Source organism: Oreochromis niloticus, linkage group LG9, assembly GCF_001858045.2.
Source record: "Oreochromis niloticus isolate F11D_XX linkage group LG9, O_niloticus_UMD_NMBU, whole genome shotgun sequence".
Lineage (NCBI taxonomy): Eukaryota > Metazoa > Chordata > Actinopteri > Cichliformes > Cichlidae > Oreochromis > Oreochromis niloticus.
This window is the reverse complement of record NC_031974.2, coordinates 4,252,558-4,272,299: the sequence shown is the minus strand read 5'-3', so window position 1 is coordinate 4,272,299 and position 19,742 is coordinate 4,252,558. Positions and strand designations below refer to the sequence as shown.

At 38.3% G+C, this 19,742-nt stretch overlaps 2 protein-coding genes across 2 annotated transcripts in view; both read right to left on the bottom strand.

Moving 5' to 3' along the window:
• The window catches only part of LOC100709743 (GTPase IMAP family member 7), a 292,536-nt gene that overhangs the window by 241,237 nt on the left and 31,557 nt on the right, over positions 1 to 19,742 (bottom strand). The window lies entirely within an intron of this gene.
• On the bottom strand, positions 2,029 to 6,449 carry LOC109197604 (NACHT, LRR and PYD domains-containing protein 1-like). The gene is made up of 2 exons (XM_019352981.1): positions 6,354 to 6,449; positions 2,029 to 5,477 (listed from the first exon to the last, which is right to left on the bottom strand). Exon 2 carries the CDS (start codon positions 5,294 to 5,296, stop codon positions 3,935 to 3,937), a length of 1,362 nt encoding a protein of 453 aa, XP_019208526.1. The 5' UTR covers positions 5,297 to 5,477; positions 6,354 to 6,449; the 3' UTR covers positions 2,029 to 3,934.

Genomic DNA, 19,742 nt, shown 5'->3' with positions numbered 1-19,742 from the left:
CTGACAATATGCCGGCAGAACTTGCACTTACAGCAAAAATACATCTTCACTTTTCACCTACTCAAGTCAATCTACTATGGTGTGTACGTGTGTGCGTGAGTGTGTGTGTGCCTGGTGTGTAGGCTATGTCTGTGTCATGACCTCTCCTGCACCCCAGCTTCACCTCACACCTCTGTCATAGCCAGACATAAGGCCTGAGCTCATCCACAGCTGAACTATGAGTGACTTCTAGACTAAATGTCACACTCAAATGATGATACTCAAACCATGAAGGAAACTTACTTAAACTGAACATAAATGAACCTTAAAACTTACTTAAAAGGATATAAGTGATAAATGATACAAACTTAAATCTTAGCTCTAAAGGATATAAGTAATAACTCCAGGCATATGTCATGTAAGCAGGTGTGTTGCAATTCCTTTCAGAGCTCCTGTGCTTCTCACCTTGTATTGGCTGATCATAACGCCCGCCAAGAGTTTCTGACCTTCACTTGACCAGGAGCCACAGCTCTTTAATATGCTCAAATGCAATCATGTATAAAAGATTAAAATCATCTTCATAACACAGGTTTTTCCTTCTCAGATCTGCCAATATGTTTGCTCCTCCTAATATAGTCTAAAAGCAACCCCAAGCAAAACAATTTGAACTTTCCCCTATCAGTGATCCCTCTAACTAAGTGTGTGTGTGGTTACGTGTATGTCCGAACCAAAACTATGTACGTGTACTCTACTGAATAAATGTTTTAATCAAAAGTCTCTACTAAAAGCTTAATACAGTTTCATATCCTACTCACAGTACTTGCATTCAGAGTCTGCTTTCAGTTTCACTTCTGCAAAAGCATGCCTTGCAGACGTGTTTCCTGTCCCTGCTCTTTAAGTGCTTCACCCACTGAAGACTTCAGTATAAGAATATAAAAACATTCAAAAACCTTTAAATTATAGATTCAACTCCACAGTTTGAAGTGGTTATAACAACCTGTAATAAAGACTATAACCATATATTTGAACATCTGAGTGCCTCTGAATGCAACTTCACCATTACTAATGAAATGGTAATGATGATTATAAAAATAGCAGCAAATAATAGCAGCATAATATTTCTCTTCTCAATACTCCACACAGGTCATCTCACTCGCCGTGACACTCCTTAGACCAAGGCTTTTATATTAATAACTATTTTGATGCTGAGTTAATGGGGGTTTCCTTTTTTTTAAGTGATGTTCTTTTTTTCTTTGTTTTGCTTGTGTTTTGCTCATAAATTACATTAACATGAATTAAGACATTTTTCTTTATTGTGGTCGTCAGCAGCACTCGGGTCTGTGTCACAAATACAGTCATATTCTTTAAATGTTTAAGGGAAATTACAAAGTGTTAAGTTCTTCACACAGTAAACCGTGCACAGGCAATATGCATATATATTTATTTATTTTAATTACAACATATATATTATTTGTTAGACAATAACAAGTATTTTAAGTAGAGGAAAAACATTGGATTCATGACATAATTACAATAACATATTATAGCTATTAATATGGAAAATTAGAAAATGAAAGAAGTTAAAATCATTAATTTGTGAAAATATTTCCTACCAGTGTTCAGTGGATTAATATCATTACTGCATATGTGCTGTATACTGCGCTTATTTTAAATACTTTATCTGCTCTTCAGTTATCAGGATCATATTCTATAAATCATATGTTGCAGTGGCTGTTCAGTTGTTCAGAAACACAAGTATACATCTTGATATTTCATGAAATAAAATATAAGTAAAATATTAACAACAAAAAAGTTGAATAAAAAAGGTTCAATTAGTATATGTCATAACAGTCAACATCTACATGGAAAATGAAAATATAAATGATGATGAATAGCCAGAGAAATCTCTGTTATGATGCTAAATCACTGAGGCTTGTTGATAATCTAATGCTAGCTTTGTTTCTATATGGTAAATGGTAAATGGCCTGTATTTATATAGCGCTTTTCTAGTCCCTAAGGACCCCAAAGCGCTTTAGACATCCAGTCATCCACCCATTCACACACACATTCACACACTGGTGATGGCAAGCTACATTGTAGCCACAGCCACCCTGGGGAGCACTGACAGAGGCGACATTCAGGTCTAACTGATCTAGAACAGTGAAAGATGAGCCAGTGCAAGCTTGCCTCAGATGCTGCACTCCCATCAGTTTAACGTCAAAGGCCAGAGGTTTATTCAGAATGAGAATGGGCAAACTACCAGGAAAAGTTGCTGGCACCTCAGCTTCCTCAAGTTACTGTTGGGAGAAACACTGGGAGAAACATTTTCATAGCACCAAATCACAACAGCAGTTGCCTCAAGGTGCTTTATATGTAGACCCTACAATAATATAGTGAAAACAGAAGTCCCAACAATTAAATGACCCAAATGCTTTGGCGAGAGAAGGAAAAATGTTACGGTGGGGTCCGCCGGTGTGTTGATTTCAGGACCCAGATGCACATCGGCGGAGAGAGGTGTTGCATTTGAAAAGAAAACGAGTCTTTATTTTGGCTGATGACAGCAGCAAAACACAAGAAGTATGAAAAACTGTGACAGACTATGAAAACTGTGGAGATTATAACAGATGACCTGACAATGACACACAGAAGACAGGGGACTTGAATACACAAGAGGTGATCAGGGGAAGTGGGAACACATGGGGAAACAGCTGACACACATGAACCACATGAAGCTACGGGGAAAGTCACAATGAACAAGAACACACCAGACTCTTTCAAAATAAAACATGGAGTCGTACACATGACAACACAAACTTGACCATACACAGGCCTAATGCACATGACAGGCAAGAAAGACAATACAATAACCCATGAAACCAATGATAATAATGGAAACCCGAACTCAACTAAACCCACAATAAGAGACTCAAAAAACCCAGAAAACCCTCAGAAATTCTGGGTCAGAGACCTAATCCATGACAAAGAAACTCAGTTTTAACAGGAAGAAGAAACAGGCTGAGGGAGGTTTGGCTATAAGCTGCAACCGGTTAGGGTGACTGGAGAAAGACAGAAACTAGTTTTTCCTGTGTCTAATCTTAGAGAAATTGCGCAATAATAGAAAGCTGTTGTACATATTTGTTTAATATTTGCATTCAAGAATAAAAATGCAAAAAACGTCCGTTTCCTCACTGGTTTACTTGAGGTCAAAGTAATACCATCCAGAGTAAGATTAATCCTAGAAATCATGTTTCTAATATTTTTAGAGCCAAGGTATAATAACTTTAGTTTCACCCGAATTTAGAGGCATTAAAATAAAGGTAGTCAAAATCTATAAAAAAAAAGAGAAAAGCTTGGATTTTCTTTGCTAAAACAAACTGGAAAAGTTAGAGCAGTCCTATTTAGACGAACTGAAATCCACTTGTAACAGAATGATGAAGGCAATGTGATTTGAAGCAGACTGAAGACTCAGATTCAAGCAGTTTCAGCAAAGTTAACTAGATGCTCTCATAGCAACCCAAGATTTCTGCAGAGGAAGGAATCGAGCTCACAAAGAGACTCCGTCATTTCTAAAATGGCATCTTCACCTTTCCTCCTCACTCCTCACTTAGAAGTGAATCTAATGGGGTGAAATAGCATTATGAGGTCATTAAGAAGAGGCTGACTATAATGGGGTGAAAGCAGGAATATGGTTTCTCTTTCTAATCCCTGTCAGTACTGTTGCTGCAGCATTTTGGATTAACTGAAGGATTTTCAGGAAGTTAATGATACTGATGATAATGAATTATAGTAGTCCAGCCTAGAAGTAATAAATGCATGAACTAGTTTTTCAGTGCCTAATTTTAGAGAAATTGTGAAAATGAAAGAAAGCTGACGTACGTAGCTTTCATATGTGCATTCAAGGACATGTCCTGGTCAAAAATTCCTCACTGTGTTACTGGAGGTCAAGATAATAATGTCATAGCAACCCAAGATTTCTGCAGAGGAAGGAATCGAGCTCACAAAGGGACTCCGTCATTTCTAAAATGGCACGGTCACCTTTCCTCCTCACTGTGTCAAAAACCAAACGAGCTTTTTTGCTTCTCTTTTTCTTTGCATCTGCTGCCTCCCTCTCTGCATCACTTATCACATTTTTCTCCAGCAGTTTGTCGAGCAGACTGCTGAGAACAGGTTCTGATATCTTATCAATGAACAAGCTCCGTACTTTTAACAGCTTCTGATTTGAACAGATACTCGTGCTTCTCATTCTGTTGGGCAAAAGACAAACCTCACTTTCCCAGACACAGCTGGAGCTGCTCTGGTGTTTCAGACTCAGGTTAATATTTCTAATGAGTCTATTAAAAATCACTTGGAAGGATGGGACAGGATTGTCAGGAGACATGTCATCAAACACTGTTTCATTTGGTTGAACTACAATCAGACCATCATCAGGAACGGTGGAAAGAGAGTAAAACTGGTTTGGATGCAGATTGCATTTAGAGGGTATGTCTATGTATGTCTCCTCTCCAATTAATTTCGTCCTGATGTTCTTAACTTGACAAGTCACCACATTTCTTGGCACCAACAACACACTGAGGACAGATCTGAGATCACCTTCTTCTGGAGATTTGTAAAAGAGCAAAACCAAGGCTTGGACTGGGTCAGGGGGAGAGTCTTCATCCCTGACTATACCATAACCAGAAAAGTCTGTGATGTTTACAACAACATGAGTTTCTGTTATCTGGTGAGGGGTGATGAACTCAATGCCCTCATCATTCACATGAGCGACCTGCAAGAACTGACCTCCACCTGTGGAGATGAGCTCACAGTGTGGGAGATGAAGCTGACTCACAGACTGCTGCTGACATTTGATGTCAAACAGGGGTCCTGCAGGCTTCTTGTGGTGTTTGTCCAGCAGCTTCCTGTTCCAAAGGGCAGTCCTGTAAACCACGTCTCCTTTTCCCTTCATGTCAAACACCAGGCCGGTCACACTGCACTGGTACAGACCTGCACTGGAGCACTGGAACAGGCAGGTTTCATCATGACAGTTATCAGCAGTGATGGCAGGTTTAAACTCCTTTAATCTCATGTCAGGTAACCTTGATGCTTCAGTCAATATTTTCATCTGAGGGATAGACACTGATTTTGATCGCCATATAACAGTTCCTTTCTCACTGACTTCAGTGCCACTGGTATTCCAGTGAGTAAGTAATACAATGTGGGGATACAGTCTATAAGAGGACCATGTTTTGTATGGGAAGAGACGTGAGAAGGAAGTAAGTAGGATTTGAGATGGCCTTCTGAGAAAGGAAGAGCAGTCTCCTCCTACAGGATCCTCCATGTCTTCACAATGTGACAGATTTCTTTCTTTTGCTTCTGCAGATTTTTGATTTCATGCAATTCTTTCTTTTTCATTGGGAAAATGTTCTTGAACATACATTACATCTTCTTTTATGTTTAAGTTCTGCCTTTTAAAACTTCTTTAAAGATGCGTCTATGTGGTTTCCCATGCCTTTGCTCATCTGTTTAAAAAAAATACATTTGAAGTAAGTTTTAACTTTAATATTCAAAAAGAAAATACAAAAAAGAATAGTTTTAATACATTTAGTTTTAAATACGGAAAATATTAGATGTTCTTGATGATATTCTTTCCCCCTTTTTTAGCTTTTTAAAGGAAGTTTGCATATATCGTGCAGGTGTGGGGTTTGATGTCCAAAGTGCAGCTGAGCTGAATGAGTAAGTGTAGCACTGTAATAGTATGCCACTGAGGCAAATGGTCAGCGAACCTAAATCTTCCACAATCAACTGAAAGAGGTGTTATTGAAAGTAGGAAACATTTAGGAGCATCAGCAACTCAGCTGTGAAGTGTCAGCGCACATAAAGTTAGAGAGTGGGGTTGCTGATTATTCTGGGTTAACTCTATGACTTATTAACTGCAGCATTTCAAAAGTCCTCTGTTAGCGCGAGAAAAGTGAAATATTTAATGTTTCCACCATTTTCTTGGTTAGGTTTAATAATTACTTTCACAATTTGTGTAACCGCCATAAATACATGTTTAAAAGGTGACCCTGGCCTTTAATAACAGGCAAATATTAAGTAACCATTTCTTCTTTCATTGTTCTGTTGCCATTTTATTTGCCACAAAGGAGGGAAATTTGAACATAACCTGCTCACCAACAGGTGACGTATACATAAGTTACTGTGGTAAATCAGGTCACAAAAGAGCCACTGTTGTGACACTAAAAACAGTTTATTCTCAGAAGCCTCACTAAGCCTACTCTTACTGTTCATATGTAAATTGTAATTGTGAAGTCGTAGGCTATTCTAATGAGAATGCTGTAAAATTGAATCTGAAAGCTAAAATGATCATACTCTGGCTGTTTCTATCACATCCTTACCTGGTGTTTACCTTTGTAGGACAGATTCAGTCCTGCTTTTCTTCCTTCACTGGGATGTTCCGCTGCAGTCAGTCTGACGTTAGCGACATCAGACCTGTAAAATATAATCTACAAGATGGAAACTTGGTTTTGTTTCCTCTGTTTATTACAGACTGCATGGACCCACCCACATCTTTCTGACGTATCTTCAGACAGATGGGAAGACAGACACTGATGATAATGTAAAGAATGAGCAGGGCTGCAGTGAGTCAGACAGAGAACCTACAGTCATACCTTCATACCTTACTAACACCATGGAATGAATCCCTGCTGTGATCGGTAAGAGTCACATTGTAACAGGAATGTCTTCAGTGTCTGTAGAAGTACAAGACCATTACTCATACTAGGTCAGCACCTTGACTTTGGGTTATCTTGTGAGGGCATGTGAACTCACTGTCCTCGTCAACCAAATAAGCAAGAACTGACCTCCACCTGTGGAGATAATCTCACAGTGTGGGAGATGAAGCTGATGGATACAGACACAGATGGTACAATCAAAATCTTGAATGCTTTCTGACTTTAGAAGGAAAAACTACTTAAAACCCGAGGTCTGAACTATAAAGTGAAACAGGAAGCTCATTACGTTATTGTAAGGTTTAACCCAGGTTTCAGTGTTCAATGTTCCCTATAAGCTGCGCGCGTGCACAATCGCGCACTGCTGGCACGGTCTCTGCACACGGAAAATCTGCATTGCACACAAAAAAAAAAATCTAACCTGAATTGAAATTAAAATAAATTAACAACTCATTAAGTTTTGCAGTGTGAGTCAGTAAGTGACCAGTGACAGGCTGCTACAGTCAATGATGCGTTTTACATTCATAGATACGCAGCTAATCAACGTCGCTGACAGGCTATGACAGCGTCCTTATGTGCCGACACCGGTGTTTTAGCTGGCAAAGCGGCGTGGCTGATGTGGAGTGAAGCCACGTTAATGACAACGTGTACAACCATTGGAGATGTGAGCAGGACAGACGGAACAACTGACGGGAAAAGTGTGGACTTTATACCAGTTTTTAAATTGTGTTGATCGGCCACGTAAAACCAGAGTTATGATAAAAATATATGAAATGTTTGTTTTTTTCCTGAATGCTATCGTTTTTATATTTACTGCCAGAAGAAACGGTAAAAGCGACGTTTATAAAGAAAGAGCTCGAAGGCACTCGCCGCCTGTAAGCAAAACCAAAACCAAAAAAACCCCTTTCCTATTGGTGGAAAAATGTACCATGTCGAACAATAAAAAAATGATGTGGCAGTATGGCATTTAGTTGTTTAGGAACGGGGAAGTTTTAGCAGTGGCGGCGGTGTTTTGAGATGTGACAGATTTGCAACGTTTAGCGTGTTTGGAGCCTAAAGTTAGTGTGTTGTCTTGTGTAGTTAGTGTGTAGTTAGTGTGTAGTGTAGTTAATAGTTTTGTTGTGTGTGTCAGAACAATGAGGCGACCTCTGAATGTTACAGATATTACAGGAGTTTTACATAATAATAATAATAATAATAACAATAATGCATTTTATTTGGGGCGCCTTTCAGAAACCCAAGGTTACCTTACAAAGAACAAAATTAATAAAATGAACAATAGTCATAAAATAAGTTAAATTTGCAGAACAGAGCTTGTCAACTGATAAAATCAGCACTAAAGCGAATAAACCAGTTTAAACAGATGTGTTTTGAGCTGTGTCTTAAATACAGAAAGGGAGTCAATATTTCATATGGCTGGAGGAAGAGAGTCCCGGAGCCGAGGAGCAGAGCGACTGAAGGCTCTGTTCCCCATAGTAATAAGGTGTGAGGACGGAACAGTAAGATGAATAGCAGATGATGATCTGAGAAGCCGGGAAACAGTGGTGATATGGAGCAGGTCACACAAATATGAAGGAGCAGATTTATGGATACACTTGTATGTAAGAATTAAGATTTTAAAATGTATCCTGGCTTCTATGGGCAACCAGTGAAGCTGCTGAAGAACTGGGGTAATATGAGCTCTTAACGGAGTACGGGTTATGATCCGAGCTGCAGAATTTTGAAGAAGTTGGAGTTTATGAAGGGACCTTTTAGGGAGACCAAATAGGAGGGAGCAGTGATACATCTCCTGTTGTCAGGCCTGCAGGTATCAGGCTGTTGTTCTCCTTTATCCCATAGTGGACAGAAATTATTTTTTGGAGCGGCACAAATAATTTGTGTGACATCAAATTTGATGCAGAACAGCTGATTGTTCTGTAAATAGTGTGAAATGTTTATTTAAAAATGCCTTGGCTGCATTTTTTTGGTAAATAGCTGCAAAAAACTTTGTTGTTTGCAAAACCCAGTTACTTCTTTGAAGAAGTAACTATATGATTAATTGCCCACCATCGGTCATCATATGCTGTATTTTGCAGACAGAGAGTTACAGGACTCTCTCCCAGACCACAGACTCATAATACAAGTCAGAGCTTTATAAAAAAAAAGAAGAAGAAGAAGGCTGTGTTTTCAAAATTGGAGTTCAAGTTATTTTTTACTTCCAGTAGTGTTAACATACTAATGTGTGCATGACCAGAGTGCACACGTCTGCTGTTGCTCACAGTGGTCCAAGGGATCGCTCAGGGAGTTTGTGTGTTTGCTCAGACACATAAAAAAATTAGAGGGAACATTGGTTATGACTCTGTCATTAGCCGTTTCTGGGCCCAAAGTCAAACAAACACTGCGGCATCACGGAGTGCTACAAACTGTCTAAATTCTTTCATCATTAATAAAATGATAGGTGTGGCTGCTCTACCAGGTGTAACAATTAATTTTATGATCCAGGCATTCGTGAAACTGGAATTTATGAAATTTAACTGAGTTAGAAGTTAGCAGGGAGTCAGCTCACTAGTTTCCAGCTAAATGTAATATACCATTTTCTGATTGAGTGATTTCTGAAAAATTGAAACATGAAGCTCTGCTATTACTTCCAACATAATTAAAGACAGAAAACTAAACATCAGTGTTTGTAGGGTTACTGATGTTGAGCTAGCTGGTATATAATGATGTGCTACGTTGTGGCTAGCAACACAGCTACAGATAGCATAATATAAACACAGTGAAGCTGGAAGATGAACGCTAACTTTTTTCCACATGATAAAAGTTAACGTGAAGGTGCCCAATGGTTAGTGACAAATGTATTCGCATGGCAGGATGCTGTAAACGGACCAAACTAAAGTCAGGAGAACAACTGAGATAATCCATCCACAATAGAAGGTTAATGATCTCCAAAAGTTGATTCTGTTCATCTGGATGTAGCATCCAGATGAACAGAATCAACTTTTGGAGATTTACTTTCCTGGATGATTGAGAATGCATCAAGAAGGTTAGTGATCAATTTACTGCTGCACGGGCTGTGCTGTAGTTATATGTACAGTTTTAAAACTGAGCTTTAAAATGTGCTCCTGTGGTAATAAAAACCAAGAAAGGGCCGACAGTGTTCGCTGCCTTTTTTTAGGGGCTCGTTCGGTTTAAATAGAAGAAGATACAAAGCATTAAAAACTGTTAAAAACACAACAACCTTAAAATGCAGAGGAGTTTGGGCCCGGGAACACAGTTCAGGTACGTCATAACTTAAAGACCGGATTGAGAAACATGTGAGAACAATGTCAGAACTTTATTACTGAGAGGCTTTTCAACATTTTTGTCAGCGCTCCTTTTAAATAGGCCAAAGCTTGTATTATGGGCCAAATATATTAGTTAGCACTTTTATAGCACCAAAGAGCTCATAAAGCACGCACACACATTTACAGTACATTTAACACTATAATTTCAGATTATATTTGACTTAGAAAGTTGTCAAAAGCTTTGTATGGCTGCTTACCCTGACTGCTGATGTCATGTATGAGATAAATGGCTTATCTGGTTTCCAGTAAGTGAATTCCTGATAATGACGAGATGTCCTTGGTATGCTGAATTTACTTGATAGTTCTGTCTACAAAGGAAAAAAATCTCCCCTAGTATCTTTCATTTTCATTATTGGTTTACAGTTAATTAGAATAATCAAAATGGCTGGGGAAGCTGCATAGGCTATTAGTTTATTTATTAAGCTAACTAAGTCACTAAGTTTATACTAAACTATTGTTTTATTTTATTTTTTTGATTAGTTATTAAATAAAGAACTAAATTTGAAGTTACATATCAATAGTACAAAAGAATTTATTTTTAAAGGTGATAAAAACAAAAGACACGTAACAGAATAACTACAGTGCGTGCGTGTGTTTGTGAATCTGAAGGAATGAGACTCTTTGTTCTGTAACATGTAGTTGAGCGGGTCTGATACTGAGAACAAAGCATACTCAGCAGGAGCTTTGAAATTCTTCCCCATCTACAGTGACATTTAAGCCAAATAATAATACATGATTAATAATGTCATGTAAGTTTCTCTGTTTGGTGTACTGTACACAAATTGGTTCATCTAAGGTCAATACAGAGTAAAAGGATCTAGAAATCCAAACTCACTTTTACTGTAACTGAAATTCATCATAATTCATCAGTTTGAAACCAGAAAATGTGAAACAATCACAAAGAAAGAACAACAACAACAGCACAGCCCACCTGAATGTTTGAAACTAGAATCACCCTTAGTTGAGCTACATTAACAAACATCTACAAAAAACACAAAAGCTAATGAGAGGAAGGAAGCTTGATATACTTTTTCAAAGACCAGAATATCCAAGACTCCAGGACCTGAATTAATAAAGAAAGAAAGAAAAAACTAACTTAAGGTGGTGCACAGTCCATAAGTTCAAACAGAAACACAGAAAACATACCAGGGCCCTACTGCAGGAAACAAACTCAAACTCAGTTTGTTCAACAAACTGAGTTTAAAAATAAACAGTAAAGTTGGATTTTATCCAACTTTGTCTATAATGTATTCATTACAGTTCATGCAGTGTCTTAAACACTTTGCTTAAAGCCAACTTTGTTATGATTGGCTGCCATTAACAAACAGAAGGTTTGAATAGCAGGTTGGTGGGACTTGTAGTCTGACAGCCTGAGCTGGTTCTGCTCACTACGAACATCTGCCTGAACTGTATGACTGAATACAGTCAGGAAGTCCATCACACACACACGTATACTCTTCAGATCTGATAAAGCCCATGTTGACTTCCAAAGTTGACAACAAGCTTTCTATGACTGCTGATGTCATTTATCAGGAAAATAAAATGGCTTGTCTGTCTACAAAGGTTTGGATTCTATGTTTGTGTGTGTCTTAGTGTTTGTGTTACTGTGCGTGTGTGTGTGTCAGGGCGAGACATGGAGCTTCTTGGGTGTCTCTGAAAGAATATGACTCTCTATTCTGTAGCATGTAGTTGAACTGGTTTGATACTGAAAACACAGCATACGTATCAGGAGCTACATCTCCATCTGCAGTGACATGTAACCCAAATAGTAATGGTGATTACTAAAAGTAGTTTGGATCACTTTACAGCACACAAATGAGTTCATCTTACGTCTATATAGAAGACTAAAAAATCCAAACCTATTAGTACTATAACACAAATTCGTCATTATTCACTAGTTCAGTGTCAGAAAAATGTGAAATAATCACAAAAAGGATCGAGCAGTGGATGTCCATGTACCTGACGAAGAAGCTCCTCATCAACACACAAACTTTTTGCAAGATGTCTTGTTTTGGAAGTATGTTGATTTCTGTGTGTTCACTGATTTTGTCCCCCATGTTCTTTGTTTTTCTTAATTTATTATTTATTATTTTCAATAAAAACAGAAAAAAACCTGCACTGAATGGGTGCACATCAATCTGTAGATCCATGATTCAGTCTACCACTGCCCTCATAGAATGAAGAATTTGAAAAAAGGAAAATAACAACAACAACAACAACAATGATGATGATAATAATAATAACAATAATAATAATAATAATAATGCAGTTTGTCTTTGGTTTTGCATTCTTTTGTAATCATTTAATGTGAACTTACATTCATGTAAAGACATCATAAAAGCCAACAAACCTACAAGTTTCTGCATTTATATCACTGAACATAAACAATCTATATCAGACTCTTCTAGTTTCATCACACAGCTAGAACTTGAACAACCTCATTTAAAGTCTCTGGACGTTTTTTGTTTTGTTTTTTTTCTCCATTGTGCACATCGACCCACTTTCCCTTTAGATGTGCTGGTGGGTTTCAAGATTGTGCTTTAGTAAGAAACAGTTATGTTTGTGGTGTGATGCACATGTAGTAACATGTTGTGTTGTAAACTGTCTGGATGTGCTGGGGAAAACAAAGACTACTTCATTGTATAAAATAGCGCTGAATAGCTGATTGTGCCAGACCAGGAAAAATCAAAGTTTGTGGCTCCAACTTCTGTCTGTCCGGTGAACCACCTGTCGCCTGACTCACACAGACTCTTCTCCACACAGTCCTCATTTATAAAGTGCTTTACAAAGCCGAGCATTTACAGCTCACAAGTGGATTTTACCGTTTCAGTGCATGTAGCCAAACAACAAAGAAACCCCTACTGCTTAAAAGACAGAGCAGGAAAATGGACAGCATATCCACGGTTTCTGAACTTAAAACTCCTTGCACAGCAGAAAAGTGACCCCTTAGACCAACTTTTAGTTTTAGTCTCCTTGTACTGCTCTGAGTTATTGATGCTGTTACTAGTTAGCTAACAAAAAATGCAGGGCAGCTTTCTTATCTCCAAAATTCCAGTGATGACAGAGTTTTCCATTAGAAAAAAGACAATCACGCTGAAACCGTGTGGAGAGTGAGTGGAGGACGCGGGCGGGGACACAGTCGAGGAGATGAAATTAACTCTAACAAAAGGCGAGCCTTTATTTCGGGCTGATAAACATAAAATAAGGCGAGAAACAAACTTTAGCAACAACTAGACTGAAGACTGTGACTTAAAAAAGAAAACTATGAATAAACTGAGACACTGTGACTTGACTATGAACTAACTATGAAACTAATAATGACTATGAGTAAACTATGATCACTATGGTGACGTAGGGGAAAGATACACAGACAACGTGATGAGGAGTGAATGGAAACACAGAGTAAATACAGAGGAGGTGATGAGGGAAAGGAAAACATGTGGGGAAACAGCTGACACAAAGTGAAACTAAAACAATGAACACAGAACACAAGACCTCTTCAAAATAAAACAGGAAACATGGAGACTTAGACATGACAACACCAGCTTACCAGACCTGAAACACATGACAGCCAAGACAAGAAACCAAACAGAAAAACAAGACAGATGATTAGTAATGGGTAAGTTTAACCTCAACTAAAACCTAAATAAGAATAACACACTACAGGGGTGGCTGTAGCTCAAGTGGCAAAGCAGGTCAGCCACTAACCAGAAGGTTGGTGGTGATTGGGTGCTGGTGTGATTGGGTGAATAAATTAGTTGTATAAAGCGCTTTGAGTGCTCAGAAAGAGTAGAAAAGCACGATATAAGAACCAGTCCATTTACACAATTATTACAGACCTAACATGAGAATTTCAACAATGCAAAATAAAATTCAAAAAGCTTCGTCAGAGTCTTCCATTCCACAGATTCAGACGACAACTGTTGTGTCTGAAGCTTTATCTATTAGATAAGCTTGATTTAAACTGTGATTGCTAAAGTCTTGTACAGTAAATGTTTGCAGTTCAAAGAAACTTGCAGTCTGACTTGTGCATTACTGTCAACAGAGTCAAAGATGAAGACAGAGTTTGATTTGAGCTGATAATAAATCTTTCCTGTAGTGTATCTGTTTTATATTGACAACAGAATGATAGTAAAAGCTCTGAGGTCAAGGACACAAACTAGCAAACTAACATCTAACTTTGATTTAAATTTTTGTATGAATATAAACTTCTACAGACTCGTTTACTTTACTCTCCACTTTGAGAGCGACTTTATGAAAGAGGAAAGGAATCAGAGCATGGGTCAGCTGGTTAATGTGCAGCAGGAGGGGAGGAGTGAGGGAGAAACTCAGAGTTTAGTCGAGAAAACCTGCTAGCGCTCAGATTCACAGGCTCTGTTACCCAAGTAACTGACTCATGTCAGGATTAATAACCTCAGAGAGAAGAAACAGCTGGGTAACAACAGGAGCCAGCAGTCAAGATAATCAAGTGTAAACTAGATAAAAGTCAGAGAAGACAGTAGCTGGAAATTTGGGAAAATTTTCTTCACTGCCTGTTTTATGGATCCCCTTAGAGAGTGAAATATAGGTTATAATACCACCAGTAGGATAAACAACAGGAGAGACAATTCAGTGTACTCCCCTCAAAACAAACAAACAAACAAACAAACAACAACAATAAAGAGTAACAAAAATCATTGACATGATAAAATTAGAGGTTAAATGTGTTTAAAATACCACACAAATTCACTGAATTCTGACAACTAGGAAAATAATTTATTGAATCTGCAAGAATAATAAAACAGAACAAAACTTTAAATTAAATCAATATTTTAAATAGAAAATGTTCGACATTTTCTGCTCAGATTGATACGATCTACTATTCTATATTTCTATATTTTCCCTTTTCATAGAACTGTGTCCTCTAGACTCATTTCTTAATACAGAACAGGTCTGATGATATAATAATCTCTGTGAAATTAAAATTGTGAAACATTAACCTGCTGGAGAACATGAGAGTGTCTCATTGTTGTAAATGATGAGCAGGAATGAGGATCTTTCTGAATATCCTGATACAAGACTGCCCTCTAGAGGACTTACACGCTACATGCCTGTTGTTTATACACAAATCATTTGCAAAAATGAATAAAAAAACAAATAAAAAGACTAAACATATATGCTGAATGAATTGAAATAAGAAACCTCTCATTGATAACTGATATAAGACCTGCTAAAGCCATTTGTCATGTTTGCCATTTCTCTGACAGTGTCAGGCGCACATAAACAGAGGACGTGTCTGAAGAGGCAACGGAAGCCAATCGTCTCGTGCACGAGTGAAAATGAAAGCAGAGAATGAGACTTTGGCTCTGTCCTGACCGGGATCACTGAGACTGTCTGAGTGAAGGTGAAATGCAGGTAGGAGGCATGTCAGTCTGTTAAACGCACTCACTCTGTTTACAGTTTACAGCCTGTTTTAATTTCACTGAATGTGTTTATAATTTTTCAATCTTTGCGTAATGCTTGAATGTAATTAAACTTCTGAGCTAACTCTGTATCTGTAATAATTATCTGACGCGTGCATTTTGACTGAGTAATTGCAAATCAGTAAAATTTTTACTGATGCACCAGGAGCCAGAACATGCATTTGAAAGTTCAGTGTTCAGACAGTTTTTCTGTACATCAGCATTAGGAAATATTATCTACACCAGGACTGCCAATAAAATATCATTTTAAATATGCAAAAACAAAAAATAACTTTTCTAGAGTTACACTTACACTTATTTATTAGTCCAAACTCACATCGCTTATTTAGTCTTCTGGTAGTTGAGGAGTGAGGTGATCGTTATTGAAATAAAATGAAATGGAAGCTGAAACAGAAGAACAGCATTGAATGTTTTTGTGTCTGTGTGTGTCAGAAGGAATGATACTGAGAACAAAGCATGCCTGACAGGAGCTTTTAAATTGTTGCTCATGTGCAGTGATATTTAATAATGATAAATAATAAAGAGTAATGGTGATGAATCGTGAATCGCTACCTTATCGTGGTGAAAGGATTACAGAGGCTATGTTGGGGGGGGGGGGGTTGCCCTCTTGTAGGGTCTCCCAAGGTAAATTGGTGCTGGGTAAGGGACCAGACAATTTAAACACCCCTGTGAGTAAACGATGTAGGAGCAGTTTTCTATTTGCTGGTATTTTTTTTAACTTGCAGTCCCCTTGGACTCTGAGGGCCACCATAAAAGACTGAGCATCAGTCACTACATTAAGTATTGCCCTTTAATGAGATCATCAGCAACAGGTGTGTGATTAGAGCAGGACTGGGATGAGACCCACCCACAAACAAACTCAGTCAGGAAGGACTGAGGGACAATCACAAGTCCAGCATCCCACCTGTAATCTTTTTTGTGCATGCACCAATAAAGGAAGAATAGAAGTTTGGAGTTTTATTTTTTTGACAGAAAACAGCCCATCACTGTTCTAGGCAATGAGCAGTGATGGGAATAACAGCGTTACTAAGGGTGTTACTTTTAACAGCAATGAGTAATCTAACTAATTACTATTTCTAACGTTACAACGGCGTTACAGTTACTAACAAGAAAATGCGGTGCGGTCGCATTACTTTTTTTCAACAAACAGACGGTTGAAGCTGTGTTCAGCTTACCGCATCTTATATCAGTTGCAGGAAGTAGCTGTAAGTAATCTGGACGCTACAGCTTTAAGCAGCTGCGCGCTCCCGTGGACGGTAATCACGATCACTGTCTAGCACAACACCTGGAGCTAAGGAGGCAAAACAATCGCATGAGTGCTGCTGTTTGACTGAGGAAGAATAAAGTAGTCATGTAAGCCAATCACATGACCACTTCAAGATTACAAAGCAACAAGGTGCCAGTTTTTAAATTGTGTTGATAGGCCACGTAAAACCAGAGTCATGATAAACAATATATACGCATGTTTTTTCCTGAATAGTTTTGTCATGTTTGCTGTCTAAGGGCAGCGCTAGCAAGCACTCTCTGCTTATGAGCAAAAAAAAAAGGAAAAACAGCCCTTTCGTGTTGGTGGAAAAATGTACTGTGTCAACCAATCAAAAAATGATATGACATGACAGGAAGAAGGGGAAGTTTTAGGAGTGACGGCGAGAGAGAGAGAGAGAGAGAGAGAATGAGATGTGAGGAATTTGTGACGTTCCACATAGCCAAATTGGCATGGACTGGATCTGGCCCACACAATGTGCTTACACATGGCCCACATACCGCAAAGAATGACGGCCCTTTGGTGCCATCATTGCCAGACATCTGGTTGACATACACTCTGCTATAACAAAGGGTCAGTCAGAAGTGCCAGTTTGATGCCAGATCAGGGCCGCACCTGTTTTCTATGGGCCTGGGCCACATAAACCAAACCACAATCGAGCCAGATATGGCATGCCATCAAATAGACAGTGCCATCTAGGTCAGGCCTGGCCCATATCTGGATGACATACGTCTTATCATGCCAGAAGTCAGCCAGCAGTGCTGGTTTGATACCAGATCCAGGCCAGACTTCCTTGCTATGTACGTGTCAGCTTCTCAATCAGCTTGCTCAGATGGATGGTGTTGAAAGCAGAGCTGTAGTCCAGGAAGAGCATCTTGACATATGTTTTGCTGCTTTTCAGGTGTTGCAGAGTATGGTACAGGGCTATTGCTGTTGCATCATCCACTCATCCATTGGGATGGTATGCAAACTGGAGGGGCTCAATAGTGTTTGGGACCATGTGGTTGATGTGTGTGAGAACCAATTTTTTTAGACACTTCATAACGACTGGTGTGAGTGCCGCTGGCCAATGTGTCCAGTCTTTTGGGAACTGGTATAATGATGGAGGATTTAAAAATACGTGGGACTACTGCCTGGGATAGTGACAAGTTGAAGTTATCAGTGGACACACCAGCTAGTTGGTGCCCACTGGACTTCAAAACTCTGTGGGGAACTCCATCAGGTCCCACAGGCTTGTGTGGGTTTTGCTATTTTCAGAGGGGTCCCAGGGGCCTGTGAGGGAGTGTCTGTGTTCAGCCTGTCAAACCTGGCATAGAAGGTGTTGAGGCTGTTTGTCATCATATTTTCAAAAGTGTGTGTGTTTATGTGGGAACAATGCCAAACTGGGATCCTTAGAACAACAGGTAAATGTGAACATGGAGACTTATAGATTTGACGAAACTTTGTGAGAAGCTTTAACTTAATGCTAATTTAAACTGACACATGTAAAAACAAATGCAGGTTTAATCATTTTATGTTTTTAATGTTCTATGTCAATGATCAGCTGATTATTTAAAAGCCAACAGTTTCTGCATCAGTTCATGAGGTTCAACTCTCACATTACAGTTCTGCTGTAAATCAAGAAAAAAAATCAAGATTTACCTGAAACTAAAGGTGAGACACAAACTTTTGGCACTAAAAGCATGTGAACAATCACAATTACATGATTACTGTATTTTCCAGGAATAGTGATGTTATTTTCAAGAGATTTGATTGGTCAGTAGGAAGAGCTTTAATACTTTCTGACATCTAATCTTGAACACAATTAGAACAGATTAGGTTACCATGGTGATACAAGTAACAGGAGGAGACGACCTGCACTGTGCAAACATTAAGCTGGAGGATTTTCTTCACTCCTGCCAACCTGGTCTGAAAGAAATCATTCAGAAGTGTGACTACAGGTGTGTTCTTTTTGACAACAGCAGGCCAACATCACACCAAGTGGCAATTTTAATGGAGACAGTGATGAGGATGATCCAAGAACAGCAGCAATGATAACACTATGAATCAGATCAGAGCGATAAAGTGCTTAGAAGTGAAGTTGTTAAACAGAAAGATATAAACAGAGCATGAAATAATAGCCTGAACTGTTCAGTTAGAAATGTTTTCTTTTGTTTCCCTTTCATTTGCCTTCGTCAAATTCAGCATTTAATCAGGGACAGATTATGAATTCAGTTGTTATTCAAAATGGCGCAAGGAGTTGGTGTCTTATTGTCTTTCTGTTTATAGCCTGTTGATATAAATCATTTATGATAAAATTCACCAAAAACATGAAGTTTGGTAATGAAGGTTTTTCTAATAACACAGACCCTTCTGCTGAAACTGATCTGTACTTTTCAGTCTTTGGTGACACTGATTTAACTAAGTGGACATTTTATCAGTACAGTTTTCCACAGTTACTAAGACATCTCGCAATGTTTCAACCTTTTTCTATAGAAGAAGCTTTGTTTTCTCAAAATGACCAATTCTTCAGGGAAAACCAAAAAACATTCACATCATTTGCACAGTTACTTAAAATATGAATTCTATGCACTACATAAAACATAATACATGACAGGGGAATGGAGTTTAGAGCATTTAGTTACAGCAAAAGGAGATATGATACATTAATAGCATTTGTAACTTTAAAAAGATTATCAAGAAATTAAAAGTCCATAGCAGAGTGTAGATAGTCCATACAGTACTCACAGAGAAAATTCCTGCATCTGATGTCTGTGAATTTGAAGAAAACAAAACAGGCAGTCACAGCCAAAGCTTTACAGAAAAATCACATATTCATCTCTAGACAGACTCATCTTAAGAGACACAAAACCTGCTAAATTATAACAGCTTTGTGAATCAGAAACCACAACTTTTTGCGTTCTCTCACAACATTGTTTTACGAAAAAAGATGAAAAAATAATGTTAAATAATTATTGGTTAATATGACAACAATTCATCAACAATTTGTTATAAACCAAAGGTTCAT